Genomic DNA, 21,128 nt, shown 5'->3' with positions numbered 1-21,128 from the left:
TTTTTGTTGTTTCTCTGCTGGGGGCTTTTCTTCTGATATTTATTGCACATGTATTGCCTAGGGATACCACTTTTTGAACTGCTGCGGCCTGTTGGGGCCTGCTGTTGTATTTGAGCTTGAGCTTGGGCGTACTAGTAGTTAGAGAGGGGGTGTAGATAAATGTGTTGGGTTATGGGAGTGTGTTGTGTTTTAATAACGGTGGTGTGGTGGTGTGTGTTGTGTTGTATTGTGTGGCGACGGCGTGGAGAGGTGGTCTGCGTGGTTAGCTGTGATTAAGTCTTAGTTCGGGGATAGTTAGATCCAGGGGAAGGGGGACGAACCCAAGCTGTTGAGTCCCGAGTTGTGCTGTTTTGCGAGATCACGAGCTGTTGCGGCCGGTTGCGAGTGGTTGGACATTTCAGCCCGAGAAGTTGTTTATTCACCAAGTCAACTGATTCCGCGCCACCACACATAACCAACGAATGTTCTTAACCATGGGAGTCATGCTGAGATAGCGCCCATGTACATTCCGTTGAGCGCCGTCTTTCGGGTGGGTGACAATTGGTGATGGGCGTGATTGGGCAGACATTGTCCTGCTTCCGGAAAAGAGGCTACCTTACCTAGCTAGATTCGGATATGTGAACTTCCTTGAGGCTTCTCAACGTGGGCTCCTACTGTCAGGATGTGCTGGTTATGGAATTCGTGGTTGGTTGCATGTGCCACATCGGTTGTTCGTCAAAGAAGGCTCCGTGATCTCCCGGGCAAGGCAGTAGTAGTATGTACACAGTTCGAGTAGGGGTGTTGTTCATCGGACATTGTCCACCTCGATAGTAAACAGTGTACTCTATCATCACCTGACGCTCCGAGTAGTTCCGCGTTGAGAGAGCCGTTCGTTTACATTTAAGACCAGGCTGCTTGCTACTCCCCGACTCTTCACCCAGCGACAACTTCCTTACAATTTCTCTTCTTTTGCCTTGCATTTACCGAAACAGACTTTACGATCAGGAAAGTCAAGCAAGCATTCGACACTTGGACACCATGGTCTGGGTGAAGTCACTACGGGTACAATCGCCCTTCCGAACGCCGAGCAGGTTGGTACATAATGCCGTCCAACAGATCGGAAATCGTAAGTGTTCTCCGCTAGCTCTACTAATTCTCCCCCTACTAGATATTCCAACAGGCTAACGAGTCTTATTTCTTCAGGGCCTCCGTCTGTCTTCGAAATTCGCAGCTCACCAAACAAGGGCCTAGGGGTCTTTGCGACCAAGGAAATCCCACGTGATGGTCTTATTATGCGTGATCCGCTCGTTTTCCGGATCGAGCACGGCGAAGACCCCGTCCAACGATACCTCAGATTCACCATGCTCCCAGGGACGACGCAGCGGGCCATCCTTGGACTCGCGGCGCGGCAAAACGCTAAGGAGTCTCTTGCGGTAGCTAAGAAAGTCCGAGTCGCATTGGGGGAAAATGACTGGGATTTAGTCACCAAGATCAGGCACTTCCTCTTCGAAGACAAAAAGCTCGCCGACGACATCGCCAAGGTCGTGCACCTGGAAGATGTCATCACTACAAACGCCCACGGTATCTACCCTGACAATAATTCGGTCGGAGGCCTGTTCCTGAATGCCGCTCGCATCAACCATTCGTGTATCCCGAACGCCGAACCAAAGCTTAGCACCGACGATGAGGATAAAGTGCTGCGTGCCAACCGCGACATCGAGGCTGGCGAGGAGATCACGGCTTCCTACATCGTGCATATCCAACCTCGCAAGGCCCGACAGAAATTGCTCTCGCTGGACGGGTGGGACTTCACTTGCAAGTGTCCAGCATGCGATACCAGCCACCCATTCAGCCACTCTCACGAACAACGCCTTCAGGCTTTCGACCGACTCTGCCTAGACTCGGACATGGACGGGAAAAACGTTGACCTGAAGCATGGTGGAGCATGGTCATACGCGGCGCTCGAGCAAGCGGCAGACAAAACCCAAGGACGGATTGAGCTGCTCGATGGGCACCATTCCCTGCGGAACTTCTCTCGTCAGCTGTATGTAAACCGGGGATTCAATGTGGATTGACTAGTATGCTAACGATGTGTAGATACCTAAGGGCGTTCGGTATCGCTATCGCGAAGTATAGGATGAGGCGCTTGAGGTCAGACCTTGAGGATACTATCAAATGCTTAGAGGTGGTTATCGAGTCAGACAAAGACTGGTACGGCGAGAATCACATTATCACACGGCACCATAAAGAACACTACGACAGGCTGCAGAGAGGCGAGATGTCGGGAGTATGAATGCTGGAGGGCTACCCGGTGAGGAATTACAGGAATACCCGCTACGAGTGGAGGGAGCAGCGAGACGCTTAAGAATCCATCATGTAAGGGGGAAGAGGTCACGATCAGATTGTTGTAGGCGTTGGTGGTAACTTACACCATCCAATACGGCCGGCTTTGAGCCGGGAAATATAGCGATTAGCACTAGATCATCTCCGTACTCTCTTGATTTTATCAACTTGCCTCTGAAATACCCACTAACCTAGCTCCGGGCATCAGGCCGGAGCGGGTTAAGCTGATTCAGGATGTTCCGGTGGAATACATGTACCGTGGTCACCTAGGAATGTACGAGTTCAAAGCCGATCCACCCTTCAAAGTCTCAGACACCGAAATGAACAAACGGAGCCCACATCTTCGGACCATACCCCGTCTCCCTACGCAACTGTGTAACAGCATGCGAAAGGGCCTCCGCAACGACGGCATCTCTCCTGCGCTCCTTCGCCGCCTCGCCATTCAAGTACGTATAGAAGTGCTTGGTGACGCGGCAGCAGGCGTCGTCTTGGGCCCGCCACAGCGTGCCGACGACGTGGGCGAACCCGGCCGCCTGGAAGCCCGCGGCCAGGTGCAGCCCTTCGTCGGCGAGCGCCATGGCCCGGGTCTCGGCCGTCGAGCACGCCGACAGCACGGCTAGCCAGAAGCGCGACTCGCCACCTGCCTCGAACGCGGCGCGGGAAACATCCTTCAGCCTCAGCCTGTCCTCGACCACCCTGCGCTCTGCCTTGTTCTTCGTGGTGGCGGTGGTGAATGTGCCCTCCTTTTGCAGCATCAACCGGCTCTCGGACGGGTACACGGGGTCCGAGAAACCGTGGCACGCGAAGTGCACAATGTCGGAAGCCACGAATCTGTCAAGCACCTGGGCAGCGGTGGGGTGCCGAAGCTCCTCGATGAGGTACTGGTCTTTGCATGCCTCTCGCAACGCCGCGCTCTCGGCATCAACGCCGGGTAGGTCCCTCTGACCGACAGTGGTCGGCATCGTCACGAGCAGGATGGACTCTGGCGGACTGGTACTCCCAGCAGTTGCTGCCCGTGGTGCTTCCGTAGGTAGCGTCAACTCTCCCCTTGTTCTCGTCGCATCTCCGACAGGTTCGTCCTTGACATGATCTGACCCTGACCCTGACTCATTTGTGCTGCCCGGGACCGAGGTAACATCCCTTTCTCTCGACGGAGTAACCACTCTGTCATCTCGGTCGACGTGTGGGCACCTCGACAGGCGCAAGGCACGAGACCGTGAGTATGCGAGGGCTTTGAGGGTGGGGGTGTAGGATGACACGACCCTCAGCGCGTTGTTGGTTGAGCCCTCGTCGAAGTCGAGACCAGCGGCGTGGAAGGGCAGCGAGCTGGCGCCACCGCAGCCGATCCACCAGACACGCGGGGGCCCCCTCTCGGGCCGGCCGCCGTCGAGGCATCCCATCCTCTCAAGCTCTTCGAGCACAGGCTTCACGCAGTCGGTCCAGAGACTCGAAAACCTCTCCATGTCGGAATCGGCTTGCGGGGGATCTGCGCCGTCGATGTCCCGGGCGGTGGGCGGACCTTGTCTGGGATCTGGATGGACCCCTCGAGAATGATGGGCCGCATTGTCGCGGAGTGGATCTCGCAGTTCGATTGCCTTCACGGTTTCGGAGGTGATGAGAATGGCGTGTCGACCGATCTCCGTCATGTTCACCATCACGACCGGGCCCGCGCTTGCGAGTGCCTTCCAGTCGCCCGGCGCGAGTGGCATCCGGAATCTCTCGTGTCCTTCCAACTGCCGAATCTCCTCAATGCAGAGATCAAGCTCTTGCGCGGCTCGCCTCTGCTCCTTAGCCAGCTCGGCGGCAATCCCGTCCCGCAATCCGCTGGCCACCTGCACTTGGAGGGTCTCCTCCCACTCCTCGGCAGGGTGCACGGGGAGTGCCGAGTTGCGGTAGGCTTCAACCTGGTCGGCAGACCCTGTCGCGGCGAGGGACGCGTAACGATGGGCAAGTTCTGGGCGAACCTTTCTCAACGCTGACAGGTCCGCCGCGTCGTCCATGGCGTAGCCGAGAATGACGCCACGGCCCAGCTCGAGCTGCTGTACGGCCTTTTCCACCTCGTTGGAGAGGAGGCTCAGCGAAGCCGTCTTCGAGGCGAAGTCCGGAATCCGCATCATGGCGTGCTGCTGATCTTCTTTGCATGTGTAGCGAAGACACGCGAGAGGAAGAAGCTTCATTGCCTCGTCGGCCAGCGCGCTGGCTTCGTGAGTTCTCCCTTGAACGACGAGAATCTCAATGGCGCGTTGAGCGTAGCCGATTCGATCGCTGGGAGTGCCAAGTTCGTTGGCCGCGGCGGATTTGAACATCGCCACGGCTTCCTCTCGGTCCCGGTCGCTGTCCTGCTTGTCCTTGTCACTTGTCGCCTCCGACCTCTTAATTAACGCTGCAGCAAGGTGGCCGAGATGACGAACCCTGGCGCTTGAGCTGTCAGGGACCCGAGATGCTGCCGCTTTGAGATGGTTGATAGCTTCGTTCAGGGTCGCTTCTGATCGATCTCTTTTGTAGAGGCCTAGCAATCTCCCTCCGAGGCTGGCCTCGGCATCTGCGTGCATCGGATTGGTTTCTAGAATGAGATTGACTGCCTTCCTTGCCGCTTCTATGGCTGAGTCGAGGTGCGATACTTGCCCCGTTTCTCTGTATTGGCAGTGATGCAGCCACCCCAGGTTAATCCAAACGAGTCCCCGGGCAGGGTCTTGTGCCGATGTGTCTCGCTTGATCTCGTTTGCGACTTCCAGGGCCTCCTCGCGGATAGAAGTCTCGGGAATCCTCACATATTTAGCACACATAGCCGAGAGTTGTATGCTGAGGGCCGACAAACGGGCGGCAACCCCAACTGGAGCCAGACGGACGGCTCTCTTTGCGAACCATGCCGCCTCCTCGGCGTCAGACAACTGCCTTTCTCGCGCGTTACGTACGAGATACAATTCTGCAAGCGCACTGAAAATGTCGACGAGGGACAGACTGTCTGCACCAGCCAGGACCCGGGCTTCCTGCCCCGCCTGGAGAGCCTCATCCATGTCCTTGCTACCCCCCGTCTCTTGTATAACTGCTTCCAAGCGCGACGCAGAGGCTCAGGAGACACCCGATGCGAACGGTGATTGGCTGTGCTCTCAGCGCAACCGCCTGGCGAGCGATCTCGACAGCGCTTTTGAGATCGGAGGGATCGTGGGAGTGCTCGTATTTGCTGTGGTGATAGCCGCTGAGCATGCTCAGGGCTTGGGCACGAGTGTCGTTGTCGTCACGGCAGGTATCACAAACCGCCGTCCCCTCCTTGATGGCCTCATCGATGAGGGGCAGAGACCAGTCCCTCTCAAAGCGTCTTCGATGAATCTCGGCAACCCTACTCCGGAGTGAGGCCCGTTGAGCAACGTCGTCGGTTAAACGTAGCGCCGCCTGACACAAGTAGAGCGCTTCGTATAGGTCCCGCGGGCGTTTCTTTTCTGCATAGCGATGCTCAAGCGCGGTCGCGGTTTGCTCCAGAGCTTCTGTTCTTAGAGCCTGCCAATCTTCACCTCCAGGTCCGGTCGATATCCCGAGGAGCTCCCTTGAAACGTCCAGGCTCTGGTCGAGATATAGCCCGTATTTCCCAGTGTTTTCGTACAACCTGAGCAACATTTCCGGGAGCCGGTACAAGAGTACGGTGCGGCTGCCGGGGTTGTCCGTCGTTAGATCCAAGCCCTCGTTACAGCATGCGACCGCGAACTTAACGTATCGATCTAAATCAGGGCGAAACCCCTCGTCCTTGTACGTTTCGAACAACCTGTATCCCATACAGTACAGCAAGGAAGAAACTGCCCGACCTTTTGCTTTGCCCTCCGCAAATTGCCGTACCCGTATCCCCATCTCTGTGTCGTCGACATCCTGAATGTCATATCCGTCCATTTTGTGCACAAGCTCCGCGGTAACTTGATCGATGATCTCAATCAGCATCGAGCTTTCCAGCGCAGCCATCTTGTTCAGGACGGAGTGCAGCGGTGACCAGGGGCCAGTGATTGTGTGTCAGCGGTGACCGCGTTGGCGGAGTTTGAGGAACCAACAGAGAAACAAATGAGACTACCTCTAGGTATGGTGACCAAGTCTAGGCCTAGGCGCAGCTGCTCGGCAAGCTCAGTGCTCACATTTATTCACCAGGTCCGGTAGTGAAGCACCATGCAGAGACGACTCAGAAAACGCGGAGTTGGAAATGCGAAGATTTACACCATCGGTGCTGAACGGGTACACCGGACAGGGCCTTCAAAATCCGTGAAGAATAGAGCCTCGTGAGGGGTCTTGTTTGGATGTGACCTTCTCTGCGGCCTTGGTTGCATTCTGGAACAAAAAAGGCAAACACCTCACAAGGATAAATCTGGGCTTGGGGACCGAGCAGCCATGCCGGGCGGGGGGGACGCGGCCGCCCCTCTGCAGCCCGATTCATGCATTCGGCCTTGTACATACACCCACACGGAAAACGCCCGGCTTTGGGGACGGGTCGTTTGTGCTGGTCACGACGCGGCTCCTGGGCGTTGGCATGAACAAACTGTCCCTACAAAACCAAGCCGCGGAGGAAGTGGAATGGCCTGTGTGAAAGTAGGTGGTAGGAACGTTATAGATCTTGGACTTTGGGTGCTGCACAGCGAATGAACCCATGGGCCAGCACCGTCAGCTCTGAGCTTAACTACCTTTGCCAATGATCTTCGATACCGGCACGTTACATCATTTCATACTGCTAACTCGAATCCAACGAAAAGGGTTGTCCATTCTCATATTCGGCACATGGTTGTGGCTTGTTGCCGACCGTCCGGCTCATCGGCTGGCCAACCCCTATCCGTCCAAAACCGGGAACTTGACTTACACCATGACGTCGTATTTCCGCCACCCACCGTAAACAGCCACACCACCACACTAGCGGCCCCTGTTGACTCGTTTATGTAGAAACTTGTATCATAGGATAGATAGACTGGGTTAAGAATAAATAGGGAGCCATGTCCGTTAATCGAAATCATATGGAGTCCCGTCCCACCTCAAGTCCCCCTCAATCACCAGATATTTGGGACCTGCCCCTGTTACTACGTAGTTATCTTAACACACCTAGATTCAACCACAATGGAGTGGGCCAAAGACCAGTACAACAAACAATACGAGAGCTGGGTCCCCTGGCTGGAGGACATATACCTGCGCTACTTTACCCGCGACAACAAGGCGAGCTACACGACGCGGGGTTAGTCCGAGTCCTCCCTTACTCCTATCCCACCCCCATCCCACCTCAAACACCCCCCTCACATCCCATCCGCCCTTCACCATCACCACCGCCACCACAACACCCAACCCGCAATCACTAACCCACCCCCTTACCACTCCGTAGAAAACCTCGCCAAAACCAAACTCACCTCCAACCCCCAAGCCGACGCCCTCCAAGACAATGTCAACGACCTAGTCGCAAACCAAGTCGGACAGGACGGGCTGGCACGACCTGTCGGTGACCTAGTCTCGAAGGAGGGGCTTAACCGGGCGGAGAGGCAGGGGAAGGATGAACGGGGCGGGTACGTGCCGAGGGAGGTGGCTGAGGGGGGGGAGGGGGTTGTTGAGGGTGTTGCTGGGGCTGGGAAGGGGGTTGGTGAGGGAGTGGGGAAGGTTATTGGGTTGGGGAGGTGATTTATGAGTCTTTCTTGGGCGGGGGGGTATTGGGTAGGTTCCAAGTTGAGAGGCTCTCGGGTTGATGGTTTATACATGGTCCTGCTTATGCAGAATGGACGCTCGTACCACGTTTGATTATGTTGCTTTTATCAGTTATTTTGTTCATTCCTGTTTTCAGATTAGTATAACCTCAAACATATATGGCCGGATAACTTTCATAACATGGGCATAGCAAATCACTTGAATTGTTCAATGTTGGGCTTGACTGAAGCAGAGAAACCGAAAGCTCACTGCGCTGTTCCCCGCTGGACAAATCCCGAACCAAAGAGTTCAACTTGCTCCTAGGAATGTGACCTCTCTTGGGTGCGTCGAACTTGGCCGTGTCGCGGTGTTTCGGCAAGAAACAATTGCAAAGACTATCACAGCTGCCCGGCGACTAAAAAAAGAATCATCAAATGAGACTGGGAATTCGATGGGAAAGTTCAAGGTTGATATCCACAATCATTTCACTCAGCTCAGGGGCTAATAACATAATAATCACAACGTTGGCATGAGAACGAGCCGAGTCTTGAAGAAGATGGTAGTAGGTAAGGTAGTTCTTCGCAATAATTGTTGTTTGAAACAAAGGTCGATATTAAAAACTCTCTTATCTGGACCGCGCCTGGATTCCAGCTTGAAGGCCACACCTTCCATTGCCTGAGATGGTCGGTCTTCAAGGTGCTTGGTGGCAGGCACGGCCAAGGCAGACAGACCCCTGCGAGTCTGATGCGGACCCAGACGTCGAATTGCCTGCCGAGAGACAACCCCACCAGCCCCTGCCGCGCTCCCGCAACCCCTGCGCTCGGCCACGCAGTGTCGCAGAACATTTGACGACTCTCATGCGATTTACCTTCGACTTTGCAACTTTCTGTCCCTCTCTCTCGCAGTCATTCCTTTACAATCATTTTCTTGGTTTGTTAATACTTTCCCGGCGCATTGTACCGGCGCCCCCACACATCCCGTTACATTCGCGTTTCAGTACTTTATCGGCTTGCGCGAACGCAGCGCCGGAAAACCGGGCGATGGCGCGGCGACAGCATCTGACGCTGACCCTGCTGGCCGTCATGCTCTTCCTGAGCCTGACGTACTTCATGGCCGGCAGATCGAGCGTCGAATACAGCCCGAAGACGAGACTCGAGGATGCGGCCCTCCCCACAGACCCCGACAGCAACGACAGCAACGACAGCGCAGGCGACGGCTTCTCGGCCACCGACATCTCCGACCGCATTCTCCAAGGCGGCTCGATCGCGCCCAAGCTGGGGAACGCCACGGCCAAGTAAGCGAACCCCTTCACTCCACCCTGCCTTACCCCCCACGACGTACAAAAATTAACAACCTCCCCCGCAGAGCCGAACTAGGCCGCGCCTCCTGGAAGCTCCTGCACACGATGATGGCGCGCTTCCCGGAAACCCCCACCCCCGACGACAGCCTGGCGCTCGAGACGTACATGCGGCTGTTCGCGCGGCTGTACCCGTGCGGGGAGTGCGCGGCGCACTTCCAGAAGCTGCTGCGCAAGTACCCGCCGCAGACGAGCGGGCGCAACGCGGCGGCCGGGTGGGCGTGCTTTGTGCATAATGAGGTCAATAAAAGGTTGAAGAAGGAGGAGTTTGATTGTAATAAGATTGGGGACTTTTATGACTGTGGGTGTGGGGATGAGGGGGGGAAGAAGGAGGATGGGGGCAAGAAGGAGGAGGCAGGGGGGGAGGGTGGGGAGGCGGCGAAGGGGGATGAGTTGAAGGGGCGGGAGGGGGTTACGGTTGAGAAGGAGGAGGGCTTGACGAGGGGTGGGTGAAGAGAAGGTGTGTTGGTGTTGCATAGATGGAATGGCGTTTGGGGGGTTTTGGGTGTTCACATTGGTTACCATCTTGTATCTCGGTCGTGCTGCTTCAGCATTTCATGGGTTCCACAGGGGCATGCCAGCACTGGGAAGGCTGCTTCACGCCGTGACGGATGCATAAGCCGTATTTACGGTAGCGTCGACGGTAATCTCAAGATTCTCGCCGCTGCAGACATACATATTCCAGGCCTTGTCTCTTCAATTGCATTAAAAACGGTTGATTTGTCTCAGCTTTAAATTCAAGGCGCATAACTGATTGCGATAAGATAAGACCGCGGGGCGTCAGCTCTCACGTGACGCGCCTCAGCCAGGCAAGGCGCACGCGTGTGTGGGAGCTGCCTTGAGCTGGAGCTCCAAGCTCGCCAACAACGACAACCCACCATACCCTACGATCCCCAAACTGCGACCCCCAGAATAACCCGCGACCACGACGCTTTTCTTGTCCGGCCGACCGAATCACCTACAATACCTAAAACCACAAAAAACATGGAGTTCGGCAACTCGGGCTCCCTGAGGGAAGGTATGCAACCAACCCCCGCCGTCCCTCGCTGCTCCACCTTGATGTCCCGCCAGTGACCTAACCATTGCCTGGTGCAGATGGCATCCATCTCGACATGGACCGGTTGAAGAAGGGTGAGGTCAAGTAAGTCATGCTCATCCCAACCCATCCCCCGCCCACACAACACATTGCTAACCCCCCTCCAGCCTAGGTACCTCGATGTAAGTCCGAACCCCACGGGCACCCCTCGAGCCCAGCGCACCGACCCTAACAACAACAACCACAGCATGGCGGTGACATTCAAAGACGGGGTGATCCTCGGGGCGGACTCGCGCACAACAACGGGCGCGTACATTGCGAACCGGGTAACCGACAAGCTGACGCAGGTGCACGACACCATCTGGTGCTGCCGCTCGGGCTCCGCCGCCGACACACAGGCCGTCGCCGACATCGTCAAGTACCAGCTCGAGCTGTTCGCCATGACCAACGGCAAGCCGCCCACCACCCAGACCGCCGGCGCCATCTTCCAGGAGCTGTGCTACGCCAACAAGGACCGGTTGACGTGAGTACACCACCAAAACAAATATACACATGGTTATGGGGGGCGGGGTTGCGGGAGTGTGTGGACCAGGGGGTGGTTGGTTGTTTTGTTTTAGCCTGGGACGGCGCTAACACGATACCAACACAGGGCGGGCCTGATCATCGCGGGCTGGGACGAGCGGCACGGCGGGCAGGTGTACAGCATCCCGCTGGGCGGGTCGCTGCACAAGCAGCCGTACTCGATCGGCGGGTCGGGCTCGACGTACATCTACGGCTTCTGCGACGCCAACTGGCGCGAGGGCATGGAGGAGGCCGACGCCGTCGGCTTCGTCAAGGACGCGCTCAAGGAGGCCATCAAGTGGGACGGCAGCTCGGGTGGTGTCATTCGCATGGTGGTGCTGACGGCTAAGGGCGCTGATAGGCACCTGTACTTGCCGGACACGGATTACAGGGTGCGGCATGAGTGAGGCGTGGGAAGGGTTGGTTTGGGGAATGGTACATGACGAGTCCAGACCGAGCGGCTGGGCGTTGTACAACAAACAATATCATCCGTTCGGGTCCACACCTTTGATCTTGGGGATCGTGCATATGTCACAACACGGGCGGTTGCGGGAGAGCGAACCTGAAATCCGTGGCCATGGGTGGTTGAGGTTCTGCTGCATCTGCATACCGGTTGGACAGCCATTACCGGAGTTGCGCTGCGATTCTACGATGAGACATGACACATGGAGGTCTCTTCTTTTCATGCCCATGATTGAGGCGTGCCTGAGTCCTGGAACCCATTTCCTTCCTTGAACTAGAAACACCCCTCACCTCGGTTGACTCCACGCGAGGTTAGAGAGATCATGACGGTTTCCTACCACACTTACAGCGTTGTTACTCACCACCACCACGACGAAGCGCAGTCGATGTGAGAGCGCATGATGACGTCGTGTGGGGGTTCAATACTGAGCAGCAATTCCCCCGCCCCTACCTTACAGATCACGGATTCCGGTCTCTTATCCCGGGTTGGATGCTTGCCAGCCTCTTTGTTGCGGTTCAAGTCCGTGACCCCGCCCCCCCCCCCCCCCCGCGCCCCAATATGAAACCACTACAATATCACAATCGTTCTGGCTGAAGGAGCTCAATGAGGAGAACGGGTGGTTTGGTCCTGCGTCAAGCTTATGATGACATCCGCGTCCGACGCCTGGCATGTCCCTTCATCCCGTCCATGCATTGTATGGGCGCGTGTCTCCTGCTGGTGCTGTCCGTGTTGGGGTTGACGGTGGTTTGAAGGTCATGTTTGCCGTAGCAGTCATCGTTTCGGATGGGGATGCTCGGGCAGGGCGGTGGTGCCAGAGCAGAGAGCAGTGTTGAGAAATAAGCAAGGATGGGTGGCAGGCACAGCGCGGTCTATTAGAAGGCGAGAGGGCTTCATGCGCGGGTGTGGCCAGTCTGGAGTGGTGGAGGATATTCTCGGGGCGGTTACGATGCTCGGGAATTGCGCGCCTTCGCTCGAGAACGGTCAAGGGTAGTTAAGGTTCATCGGTTTCGCCGTCGCCACGTGCTGGAACATTGCAACACGGGTCGATATCCGAGCTGCGGGCCTCTCCCATCGGTGAAGCTGAGATGGTGTTTTACCCCTGAGGCCATGGCCATTGGAAAGTCGTTGTAACCGCTCGTGATGCGCTGAGTGGTCGCGACCATGATTCTTGGATTCTCGAGGCGGTCATCAATGTGTTGTAGTTCTTTCGACGGCACGTGGACTGTTTCAAGCTGCGTCATCAAAGACCCACGTTCGAGAGTAATTGGCGAATGTTCTATTGTATTCATTATTCAGGTGAAGCTGTCTTGTCAGAATCTCTGACAAGCCCCTGCCATATTCAAGCAACGCTTGCGAACGGACAGGGCACTGACTGCAGTGACTGCATCCGCAGGACTGGAACCGCATCTCATCGAGCAGGTCCAAGGAGGGGCAGAATGTCGGTGAGGGACCAACCCCCGCTCGCTCCCGCCGACACCCCTCCCCCCGTGGCCCCCTCGCGCCACCAGATTGGCTGCACCCGAGGGGAAAGTTCGATGCCTTTGGGCTCGAATCCCTTGTTGGCTGGCTTTCGGGTTTTTGCGCAGGAGACCGAGAGAGGGTTTTTCAAACACTGGCCGCAAGCTGGGTCGCGCGACTGCCTCTGCATGACATGAGAGAGGAGTTAGTACAGCACACGAGGAAGGCCTTGCATGCGGGACACGCGCGCGAAGGCAGCAGGCAAACGCGGCTTCCCGACCTTCCCGGTCCCGGCTTGGTTCTATTGGCGAGATTGCCTCTACGGCCGGTGAGTTGAGGCGAGGTGTCCCAGGGCGCCGAGAATAGATGACCTTATTATAGGAGGCTGTCACCTCATCCAGTGTGGTCGAGCCGCGCGATGCCGTGCTCTGAAGCGCGATGGATGTGGATGCTCGCGGCTGGAACCCCACTGATGAGCTGAGGTGGGGGAAGACAACCGCCGCTGGTCGCAGTGGGCCCGCCATTCCCGATCAACCACTCCACTTTCTGTTATCAGTTACGGCGGGCAAGGGCCCGAACTGCTTGTATGGGAGTACTCGAGCGGCATTTATGGTTTTAGTAGGAGTTTGATATCCCAGACCATCCTTGGAAATACTCTTGAAAGGCAGGCAACCGGAATCGGCCGAGTCGTCCTGAAAGCGGGCCGTTCCAGGGTTCTTGGCTGCGCTTGTTAGTTGTACCCAGGTACCGAGTCGAAGTGGCAAGCCGGCGGCTCCTTCCAGGCCCAAAGGCGGCAAGGCCAGGCTTTGGCCACCCCCTGTTCGGCTTACCCACACGTGGCGGGGGATCGGGAGACGCTGCACTGAGAGACCGACCACGGCGCCAGGGCCAAGGGTCGTCATCTGTGCAGTTCCACTGAACTGACCAGACGTTATCGCAGGCCTGCTCTCAGCTCGGCCACGCCGTATTTCTTCTTTCGAACCTCGACCTTGATTTTGAACTTTTATCCCTTTGCTCCTCCTTTGGCTTCCGTCTGCCTTTGGCTTCCCCGTTTGGATTTTGGCCTGGGCTGGACCGGAGAGTGCATGTCGTTCGCAACAAAACATCGAACATCGCTCGGTTGTCTCGACCTCCAGCCCTGTGGCCGTTCCTTGGCATTGCTTCGCTTCACCCGCCCTCCCCTCGTTCTCTTACAATAATATCATCGTTTCGGGCCGCCCCCATTCTTGTTCCTGGGAAGGCTGTTATATCAAGTTGCTCTCTTTCGAGTTGAACTGCCCTTGAGTCTCTCTTGCCGCCTACGACTGCGTTGTGGCCCGACCGCGCGTCATTCATCGACATCTGTTTCAGGTTCCACGACTCGCCCCTTCGCTGATCGTCGCCCTCGCCTCACTCGCCCATATATACATACAACCCTCCGGCATCTTCCTTCGAAGTCGAGACAGAAGCCGACCCCGGACCTTCAGAAGAGCAATACCAGTCCCGTACCTTGGGTAAGTTGCCGTCACATTTCTCGTTTGTATTTCCATCTCGTACTCGCCGGGTGACGTCGTGGGCCGACCCTGTCCCACCTCCATGCCGGACTCGGCCTCGGTTTTGTTTTGTTTGCTGTTGCAGCCTTTGTGGTCTTGTGGTCGCTGCGCCGGCTTCAGTGGCGTTACTTCCCGAGTCAAATCCAACCACGGTTTGCGAGCCGAGACACCATCACCACCAACCCAATCGTGCGTTTCCTGCGCCGCCTACCCTCCTACCCTACCCAGTCTGCGCGGCGACGAGACTCCTGTCTTGGGTGGCTTGCTATTTGCTTGCTTGGGGTTTCTGGCGGATGTCACCAATGACAGCATTCCATGCACGCCGCGTGTAGTGCCGCTCGCAGCCAACGCTGCCAACGTTGCCGCATTCCCTCGTTTACCTAACCCCTTTTCCCCTTATCTTATTTTGGCTTGGAACATGCCGGCGGCCGTTTGCCATCTCCCAACTTGACCCGGACCTCATCTTCTTCATGGGGCCTGTTGCTGCACGGAGTTTGTGTCGCTGAGTGCACCGGACCAGTCCCGGCTCATTCTCGCCCTGGACCCAGTATTATTTGGCCAGCCAGAAAATCCCGTGCTAATTCTCCGCTATCTGCGACACAGCCACTTTCCCGCCGAGGCCCTCGTCCTGCCGCCCGCCGCCCGATAACATCATCCCCTTCGTCGGCAAAACGCCACGGAGCCCGACCACCACAACAGCATGGCTACCATCATAGGGGACGTCTTTGCTGATTCCCCATCGCGCTTTCATGGTATGATCGGAGGGCATTCCCACGATATCCATTATCAGACCCGGTCTGCGAGCGGATCTCGCGACCGCGAAGCCCAGCCCCACCATACGTCACGCCCGACAGAGAGCCCCCGGAGGCCCTCGACCTCGTTATCCGGCGCGCCGAACCGCACACCGAGCCGACGGCGTAGGGACGAACAAGCACAGGAGAAGAGCACATCAAGGCAACCAAACGCGCGACTGCCCTCGCCCCCACCCTCGTCGTCATCCTCTCAACCATCCTCCGGCGGCACACAACCACAGCAGGAAATACCTCGAGATGGCACCCAGGACCCCACCCCCGGGTCGTTCTCGGCCTCGAACTCGAGCGCTTCGTCGGCGAGTACCGCCCCAACGGTAATAGCGCCGCCTTCCAGGTCCATCCCCTCCCCCGATTCCGATAGTGGTCCGCGCTGGACCTCGGCGCATCCCGAAGCGACCGGGTCCATCCCCCCAACCCTCGACAACCCGCCCGAATCACCAATACAGACGCAGACCACGATCCGAGTCCGCGACCTCGCGCACATACAGAGCTTGGCAAGAGCTGACATGCTCACCGGCACGGGGCCGGGGATCGTAAACGACCCACCACTACAGCAAATGAAGTACGAGATCAGCGGCATGCCCATCGGCGACATCATCGAAATGGTGGCCGCGCTGCTGACCAAGATCACAACGACCAACGACCTCCAGCACGACGCACTCAACCGCAACGCGCACCACCTCCGGCAGGCCCAGGCGCAGGCGAGGGGCGAGGAGGGGGCCGGCGACGGGAGCATGACCCCGCTCAGCAGCAGCGTCCTAGCCTTCCACGGCAAGAACGTGCCCGCCATCACCATCCTCAGCTACCTCAGCCGCATCCACAAATACTGCCCGACGACGTACGAGGTCTTCCTCAGCCTGCTAGTCTACTTTGACCGCATGACAGAGCGCGTAAACGACATGGTCATGAAGAGCGAGGAAGGGCGGCGCGCGCAGCTTGAGACACAGCAGCCGCAGCCGCCACCACTACAGCAACCGCGCGTCTCCACCGACGCCGACAAGGACACGGTCATGCGCGACCACGACGACGACTCGAGCGACGCGACCGAGACGGACTCGGAGCTGGCAGACTCTACAGACGGAGACGAGATCCCGACCAGCGCGGCAGCAGCAGCGGGGGCAGGGGCGGGGAGGAAACCGCCCGCCGCCAACCCCGCCGCCACCACCACCACCACCACGGGCGCATCCCAGCCCCAGCAGGCGACCTACTTTGTCGTCGACAGCTTCAACATCCACCGCCTCATCATCGCCGGCGTCACTTGTGCGAGCAAGTTCTTCTCCGATGTCTTTTACACCAACTCGCGCTATGCAAAGGTATGCCCCCCTTCCTCTCTCTATCTTTACCCTTCCCTCGGTATGTATGGTGTGATACTAACACGATGATATAATATAGGTCGGTGGCCTCCCCCTGCCGGAACTCAACCATCTCGAGCTGCAGTTCCTGCTTTTGAATGACTTTCGGTTGGCTGTGCCGGTTGAGGACTTGGAGGCTTATGCTACTATGCTGGTTGAGTTTTATGCGCGCGAGGTGGTTGCGCAGCGGACGAGGCCTGGGTCGGATTGAGCGTCGGGTTGGATTGGTTGAGGGGGGATGGGTTGAGCTGATTCTTGGGGGATGCCAGATGGGCTGGATGGGCCAGGCTAGAGGGTATGGCTGCGCTCGGATGCTCTGACATGGGATGTGAGGTGATGGCATGGGATGGGGGATGGTTAATTCAGATGAACATGCGGTTGATGACACGGGGGTGGTGGTTGTGGTTCTGATGTAACAGCGCAGGTTAGGGGATGGGGGGCGATTTCATACGGGAGGCCAGGCCGGCTTTTCCCTTGTTTGGACTACCTAGTATCGGGGGACACTGCGGTTGGGGTTGACGGTCGGGGTTGGCGGTCGGCGGGTGTGCATGACATGACAGACAGACAAACAGACAGACGCGGGGCGTTTTTGCGTGATGAAACCCTACTAGAGCGGCGGTTCTTGAGTTGACTTGGTTACCTACTTATTTTACCTACTTTAAAATGGCGGTGGTCGTGCTGGTTTGCCTTGCTTTTGGCTGCCTTAAGTTAACCTTAGGTTGACGGTTGTTAGCTGGTTGCTGGTTACCTATGGTCGCGGGCTCATACCTCCGACGTTTGTTTTTACCTCTCTACCTATCTGTTGTGGTGCCCCTTCCACAAGCCACCAATTAAAGCTTGGTTGTTATCTCTGTTCAAAAGACCAACCAGCCCAGAGTCTGTGAGCCACAACTTATCGCCCCAGAATTCTATTAGTGCGTATAATGTGCCTGTGAAGTGTCTTTGGTCTACGTAGTGGGCGAGACGATGCCACATCACAGTACCCTGCTACAACTCACCCTGTATGTACAATATCTGGTGAGGTGCTGTGGCTAGGTGTTGGCGCGAGGTGTTGTGGCGAACTAACCACATTGTCACCATGTTCGGGATCATGAACAGGTAATTGCCGACTTGGGACAGAGAGTGGAAAACATGAAGGTAATATGATGGACTTGAGGCTTTATGTTTCTGATAGCACCTCATCACACTACATGTGTTAGTCTGGTTCACCGGCGGGGGCTTGGGGTAACGAACGTGAGAACAGCTGAGAACTTTTGAGGCGTGGTTCTCCTGTTGTGAAGACGTGAGAACGTCGGTGTTGTTTCTTGGTCATTTACTTGTTCATCGCGAATAAACCTTAGAACAGCGCGGATGATCCCCGATTAAATGTCTCTGCAAGCCAACTGTCAGTCGGATCACACAAACTCTGAGCGGTGGAGGGAATATGGAGCGAACATGGAAAGACATCCGGAATCGTCTCGAGGGCTTTAAAAACGTACCGAAATTCCAGAAACCCGGACCAAGAGATGGGCCAACATCCTGCGACATTCTGCCACATTCTAGTCAAAATTGACATCAGCCTCACGACTTCTCACCGACATTCTCTCTGACGCATTGTCGATGCAACATCTGCCAACGATGGCATCACAGTCTCTACGCCATCACACCATCCCCTATCCCCAGAACCCCGACTTTTATGGGAGGGATGACATACTCCAAGCTATAGCTTCTGCCTTCGAGAGGCAAGCTACTAGCATATCATCGGTCGCGCTATGGGGTGCTGCTGGTATTGGGAAAACGCAAATCGCGCTCGAGGTTGCCCACAAACACTGGGCAGACGGAGGACGAGCCATCCTGTGGATTGCGAGCGAGACCTCTGCCGAGACTACCAAATCCTTCTACGATGCGGCGCGGGAGCTACAGTTGGAGGGTTATTCTAAGAATGCCCCGGCTACGAACCGAAAGCTGGTGCTCCAGTGGCTCCAAAACACAGATATCCCATGGCTCCTCGTTCTCGACGGTGTTGAGGATCAAGACCAATTGGTCGGAAGCTGGCCTACGGTTGGTCGTGGAAGGATTCTGGTAACTTATCGGGGCCAACTGCTTGCCGAGTCTGGGCCGGCCGCAACATTACTCGAGGTCCCTGCTTTTACGATTACCCAAAGCACCGAGTTAATACTTCGGATTCTGGACGAGGATCCGGCGATGGCGGACGAGGTGAAGGCAACAAACGAGCTGTCAGCAAAGCTCGGCGGGCTCCCGCTTGCCGTTGACGCCATAGCCAAACAGATCAAGACCTCACGCCAGTTTAGGTCAGTTGCCGAGTACCTGCCATACTTTGAGCAAAATGAGAGTTCGGCTCTGAAGTCACCGAGGCGTTGGACTAGTAACTTCTGGTACTTAAAGAACCTGGACGGCCTGTGGCAGTCAGACTTTGACAAATTGGATGAGAATGCCTCCAGACTGTTGGGTATACTCTGTTTCATGAGTCCCGAATCCATTCCGATGTTTTTATTTCAGGATAACGATCGGTTTCGATGGCATCCTTCAGAAAACACAGCAGTAACGGACCTGGGAATGTCAGTACAATCTCCCAAACTATTTGAGTGTGGTAATTAAGCTAACTGATCACCAATAGCTTCGATGCTGCCGACTATCTTCTCGTCTGCTCACTAGTCCGAATTAACACCAAGACGGGCTTCATTGCGGTGCACCGTCTCATACAGGAAAGCTACTTCTCCCAGATGACAGCAGAATCCCAGCGTGAGGCATTCCATGGAGCCCTCATTCTGCTACGAGCCCATTTTCCGCGGCAACAGGGCTCGAAACACTTGTGGGTAGATCGGGATAGCTGTGACACTTTGCACCCGCACGTCATGGCATTCAACGAGCGATACAAGTCTATGAAAGCTCCTGACAACTTCTCGACTGAAATGTCACAATACACCGAACTCATTCAAGACCACGCATGGTAAGCGACAGAAACTTGCCGTTTCGAATTGGTCTGTGTTAACAGCCCCTTAGGTACATGGTCGAAATCCAACACTTCCGCCAAGCGGAGGACTCGCTCTTGTCCCTCCTGGCCACCACTGACAAGAACTCCCTTCCCGCCGCTAGAATCCACCGCAGTCTCATTGGTCTATATGAGAGGACAGGACGCAGCAACAAGGCGTGCGCCGCTGCTACAAGGGAATTTGCCATTCTACGGAAGCATCTTCCAGACAGGGATGCAGATATGGCCAACGCCCACAGCAATATCGGCTACACCTTGGTCTCGGCATACAAGGCATCCGAGGCCATTGCCCATCTCAACACAGCAGTAGCCATAGCGAAGTCGCACCCCAAGCCGGTGTGTTACCAAGACTACAATATTGATCGGTTCCTGCGGAATAGGGGCCGCTGCAAGCAGCAACTCGGCCAGCTTGACGAGGCTCTACAGGACTTTCTCGAGGCCGAGTACTACCAGGCCAAGATCTACGGGCCTGGCGATCATTATGACGGAGAGTAAGTGACAGCCCCCGCTATACCAACCTCCCAACCCCCTCTCCACAGTTGAATCGCATCACTTTCCCCTATCACCCTATCACTTCTCAACCTCCCCCGCCCCCCCCTTTTAAGCCATCTACTACTACACACAGCTAACCCCCACCTCCCTCCCCTCCCAGAACAAAATACGAGCGCGCCAAGATCGCCGCACAGCAGGGCGACCTCGAGACCGCCGCAAAACTCGGCCGCAAAGCCCACAAGCTGCTTGCCGCCGGCAAACCGACACACGCGAGCGTCGCCGCGGCGCTGTACCACCGCGCCCGTATCGCGATGCTCCAGTGTGGCGCTAACAATAATGGCAACGACGACGACGACGATAATGATGATGATGACAACGACGACCATGACGACGGCAATGATGAGGATAATGATGATGATGAGGATGGTGATGAGGATGATGATGGTAGTGACGATGATATGAACGACACCAACGCCAACAACCACAACAACAGAAGCAGCAGCAACAACAACAACAAAACGGCCCTAAAGCACCTCCAAGACGCGGTGGCCATCTGCCGGCGCAACGAGGCGCACGGCGGCAACCCGGGCGAGGCCGCGCGGGTGCAGTGGCGCATGTCGCTGGTGTTTGAGCGCATGGACATGGCTGAGGAGGCCGGGTTGTTGAGGGCGGAGGCGGAGGAGGCGAGGTGGGAGTTGTTGGCGACGGGGGATTATGCTGTTGTTGGGGATGATGGGGCGGATGAGGAGGCGGAGTGGGATGCGTTGGTTGGGTTGCTTTATCGGTGATGGGATGTGATGTGATGCGTGGGTGGGTGTGGGATGGGGTTGGATACCTACCGACCTACCTACCGTACCTAGGTACCTAACCTAGGTTTTTGGCCCGGCATATCAGGTCCGTTTTGGCCATAGCTTGTTCCCCTTTGTTTTGACTGAGCGTTAGGGAGTGAGTTTCGCAATACATTGGGAGCTGGTTCTGCCGAACATGGATGATGGCTGGTCTCATGAATCTTCTCAATATCGAGGTTTCGAGTGTACGAGGCAACGTCAAGGCGTTGGCGCGGCATTATTGGCACTGGTTAGGCAAAAACCTTCTTCGAGGAGCAACACCTGATACC

General features: G+C 56.4%; 9 protein-coding genes across 9 annotated transcripts; 7 read left to right on the top strand and 2 right to left on the bottom strand.

The window, feature by feature from the left end:
* Window positions 1–952: 952 nt before the first annotated feature.
* Window positions 953–2,451, top strand: B0H64DRAFT_242893 (uncharacterized protein). The gene is made up of 3 exons (XM_062799872.1): window positions 953–1,105; window positions 1,183–2,023; window positions 2,077–2,451. The coding sequence occupies exons 1-3, from the start codon at window positions 1,018–1,020 to the stop codon at window positions 2,270–2,272; spliced, it is 1,125 nt and encodes a 374-aa protein (XP_062655443.1). The 5' UTR covers window positions 953–1,017; the 3' UTR covers window positions 2,273–2,451.
* Window positions 2,452–2,630: 179 nt separating this feature from the next.
* B0H64DRAFT_468725 (CHAT domain-containing protein) lies at window positions 2,631–6,339 on the bottom strand (the record flags this gene model as incomplete). The annotated part of the gene is made up of 2 exons (XM_062807767.1): window positions 5,405–6,339; window positions 2,631–5,346 (listed from the first exon to the last, which is right to left on the bottom strand). The coding sequence occupies exons 1-2, from the start codon at window positions 6,271–6,273 to the stop codon at window positions 2,631–2,633; spliced, it is 3,585 nt and encodes a 1,194-aa protein (XP_062655442.1). The 5' UTR covers window positions 6,274–6,339.
* Window positions 6,340–7,197: 858 nt separating this feature from the next.
* Window positions 7,198–8,188, top strand: B0H64DRAFT_408454 (uncharacterized protein). Its single transcript, XM_062804651.1, has 2 exons — window positions 7,198–7,519; window positions 7,664–8,188. The coding sequence occupies exons 1-2, from the start codon at window positions 7,405–7,407 to the stop codon at window positions 7,951–7,953; spliced, it is 405 nt and encodes a 134-aa protein (XP_062655441.1). The 5' UTR covers window positions 7,198–7,404; the 3' UTR covers window positions 7,954–8,188.
* An 808-nt stretch (window positions 8,189–8,996) lies between these two features.
* B0H64DRAFT_420138 (ERV/ALR sulfhydryl oxidase domain-containing protein) lies at window positions 8,997–9,766 on the top strand (the record flags this gene model as incomplete). Its single annotated transcript, XM_062805435.1, has 2 exons — window positions 8,997–9,250; window positions 9,322–9,766. 2 exons carry the CDS (start codon window positions 8,997–8,999, stop codon window positions 9,764–9,766), a joined length of 699 nt encoding a protein of 232 aa, XP_062655440.1.
* A 305-nt stretch (window positions 9,767–10,071) lies between these two features.
* B0H64DRAFT_242758 (nucleophile aminohydrolase) lies at window positions 10,072–11,356 on the top strand. The gene is made up of 5 exons (XM_062799870.1): window positions 10,072–10,331; window positions 10,409–10,454; window positions 10,517–10,531; window positions 10,597–10,872; window positions 10,999–11,356. Exons 1-5 carry the CDS (start codon window positions 10,298–10,300, stop codon window positions 11,315–11,317), a joined length of 690 nt encoding a protein of 229 aa, XP_062655439.1. The 5' UTR covers window positions 10,072–10,297; the 3' UTR covers window positions 11,318–11,356.
* Window positions 11,357–12,363: 1,007 nt separating this feature from the next.
* On the bottom strand, window positions 12,364–13,469 carry B0H64DRAFT_242829 (uncharacterized protein). The gene has a single exon (XM_062799871.1). The coding sequence runs from the start codon at window positions 13,353–13,355 to the stop codon at window positions 12,684–12,686; it is 672 nt and encodes a 223-aa protein (XP_062655438.1). The 5' UTR covers window positions 13,356–13,469; the 3' UTR covers window positions 12,364–12,683.
* A 703-nt stretch (window positions 13,470–14,172) lies between these two features.
* On the top strand, window positions 14,173–14,939 carry B0H64DRAFT_242749 (uncharacterized protein). The gene has a single exon (XM_062799869.1). It carries the CDS (start codon window positions 14,407–14,409, stop codon window positions 14,812–14,814), a length of 408 nt encoding a protein of 135 aa, XP_062655437.1. The 5' UTR covers window positions 14,173–14,406; the 3' UTR covers window positions 14,815–14,939.
* Window positions 14,940–15,063: 124 nt separating this feature from the next.
* On the top strand, window positions 15,064–16,738 carry B0H64DRAFT_329723 (cyclin-domain-containing protein; the record flags this gene model as incomplete). Its single annotated transcript, XM_062800892.1, has 2 exons — window positions 15,064–16,488; window positions 16,568–16,738. The coding sequence occupies 2 exons, from the start codon at window positions 15,064–15,066 to the stop codon at window positions 16,736–16,738; spliced, it is 1,596 nt and encodes a 531-aa protein (XP_062655436.1).
* Window positions 16,739–18,144: 1,406 nt separating this feature from the next.
* B0H64DRAFT_366375 (P-loop containing nucleoside triphosphate hydrolase protein) lies at window positions 18,145–20,799 on the top strand (the record flags this gene model as incomplete). The annotated part of the gene is made up of 5 exons (XM_062801904.1): window positions 18,145–19,085; window positions 19,145–19,477; window positions 19,531–20,010; window positions 20,172–20,330; window positions 20,514–20,799. 5 exons carry the CDS (start codon window positions 18,145–18,147, stop codon window positions 20,797–20,799), a joined length of 2,199 nt encoding a protein of 732 aa, XP_062655435.1.
* Window positions 20,800–21,128: the final 329 nt, after the last annotated feature.

Source organism: Chaetomium fimeti (genome assembly GCF_033439085.1).
Source record: "Chaetomium fimeti strain CBS 168.71 chromosome Unknown B0H64scaffold_8, whole genome shotgun sequence".
Classification (NCBI taxonomy): Eukaryota; Fungi; Ascomycota; class Sordariomycetes; order Sordariales; family Chaetomiaceae; genus Chaetomium; species Chaetomium fimeti.
This window is presented reverse-complemented; position numbering and strand designations above follow the sequence as displayed.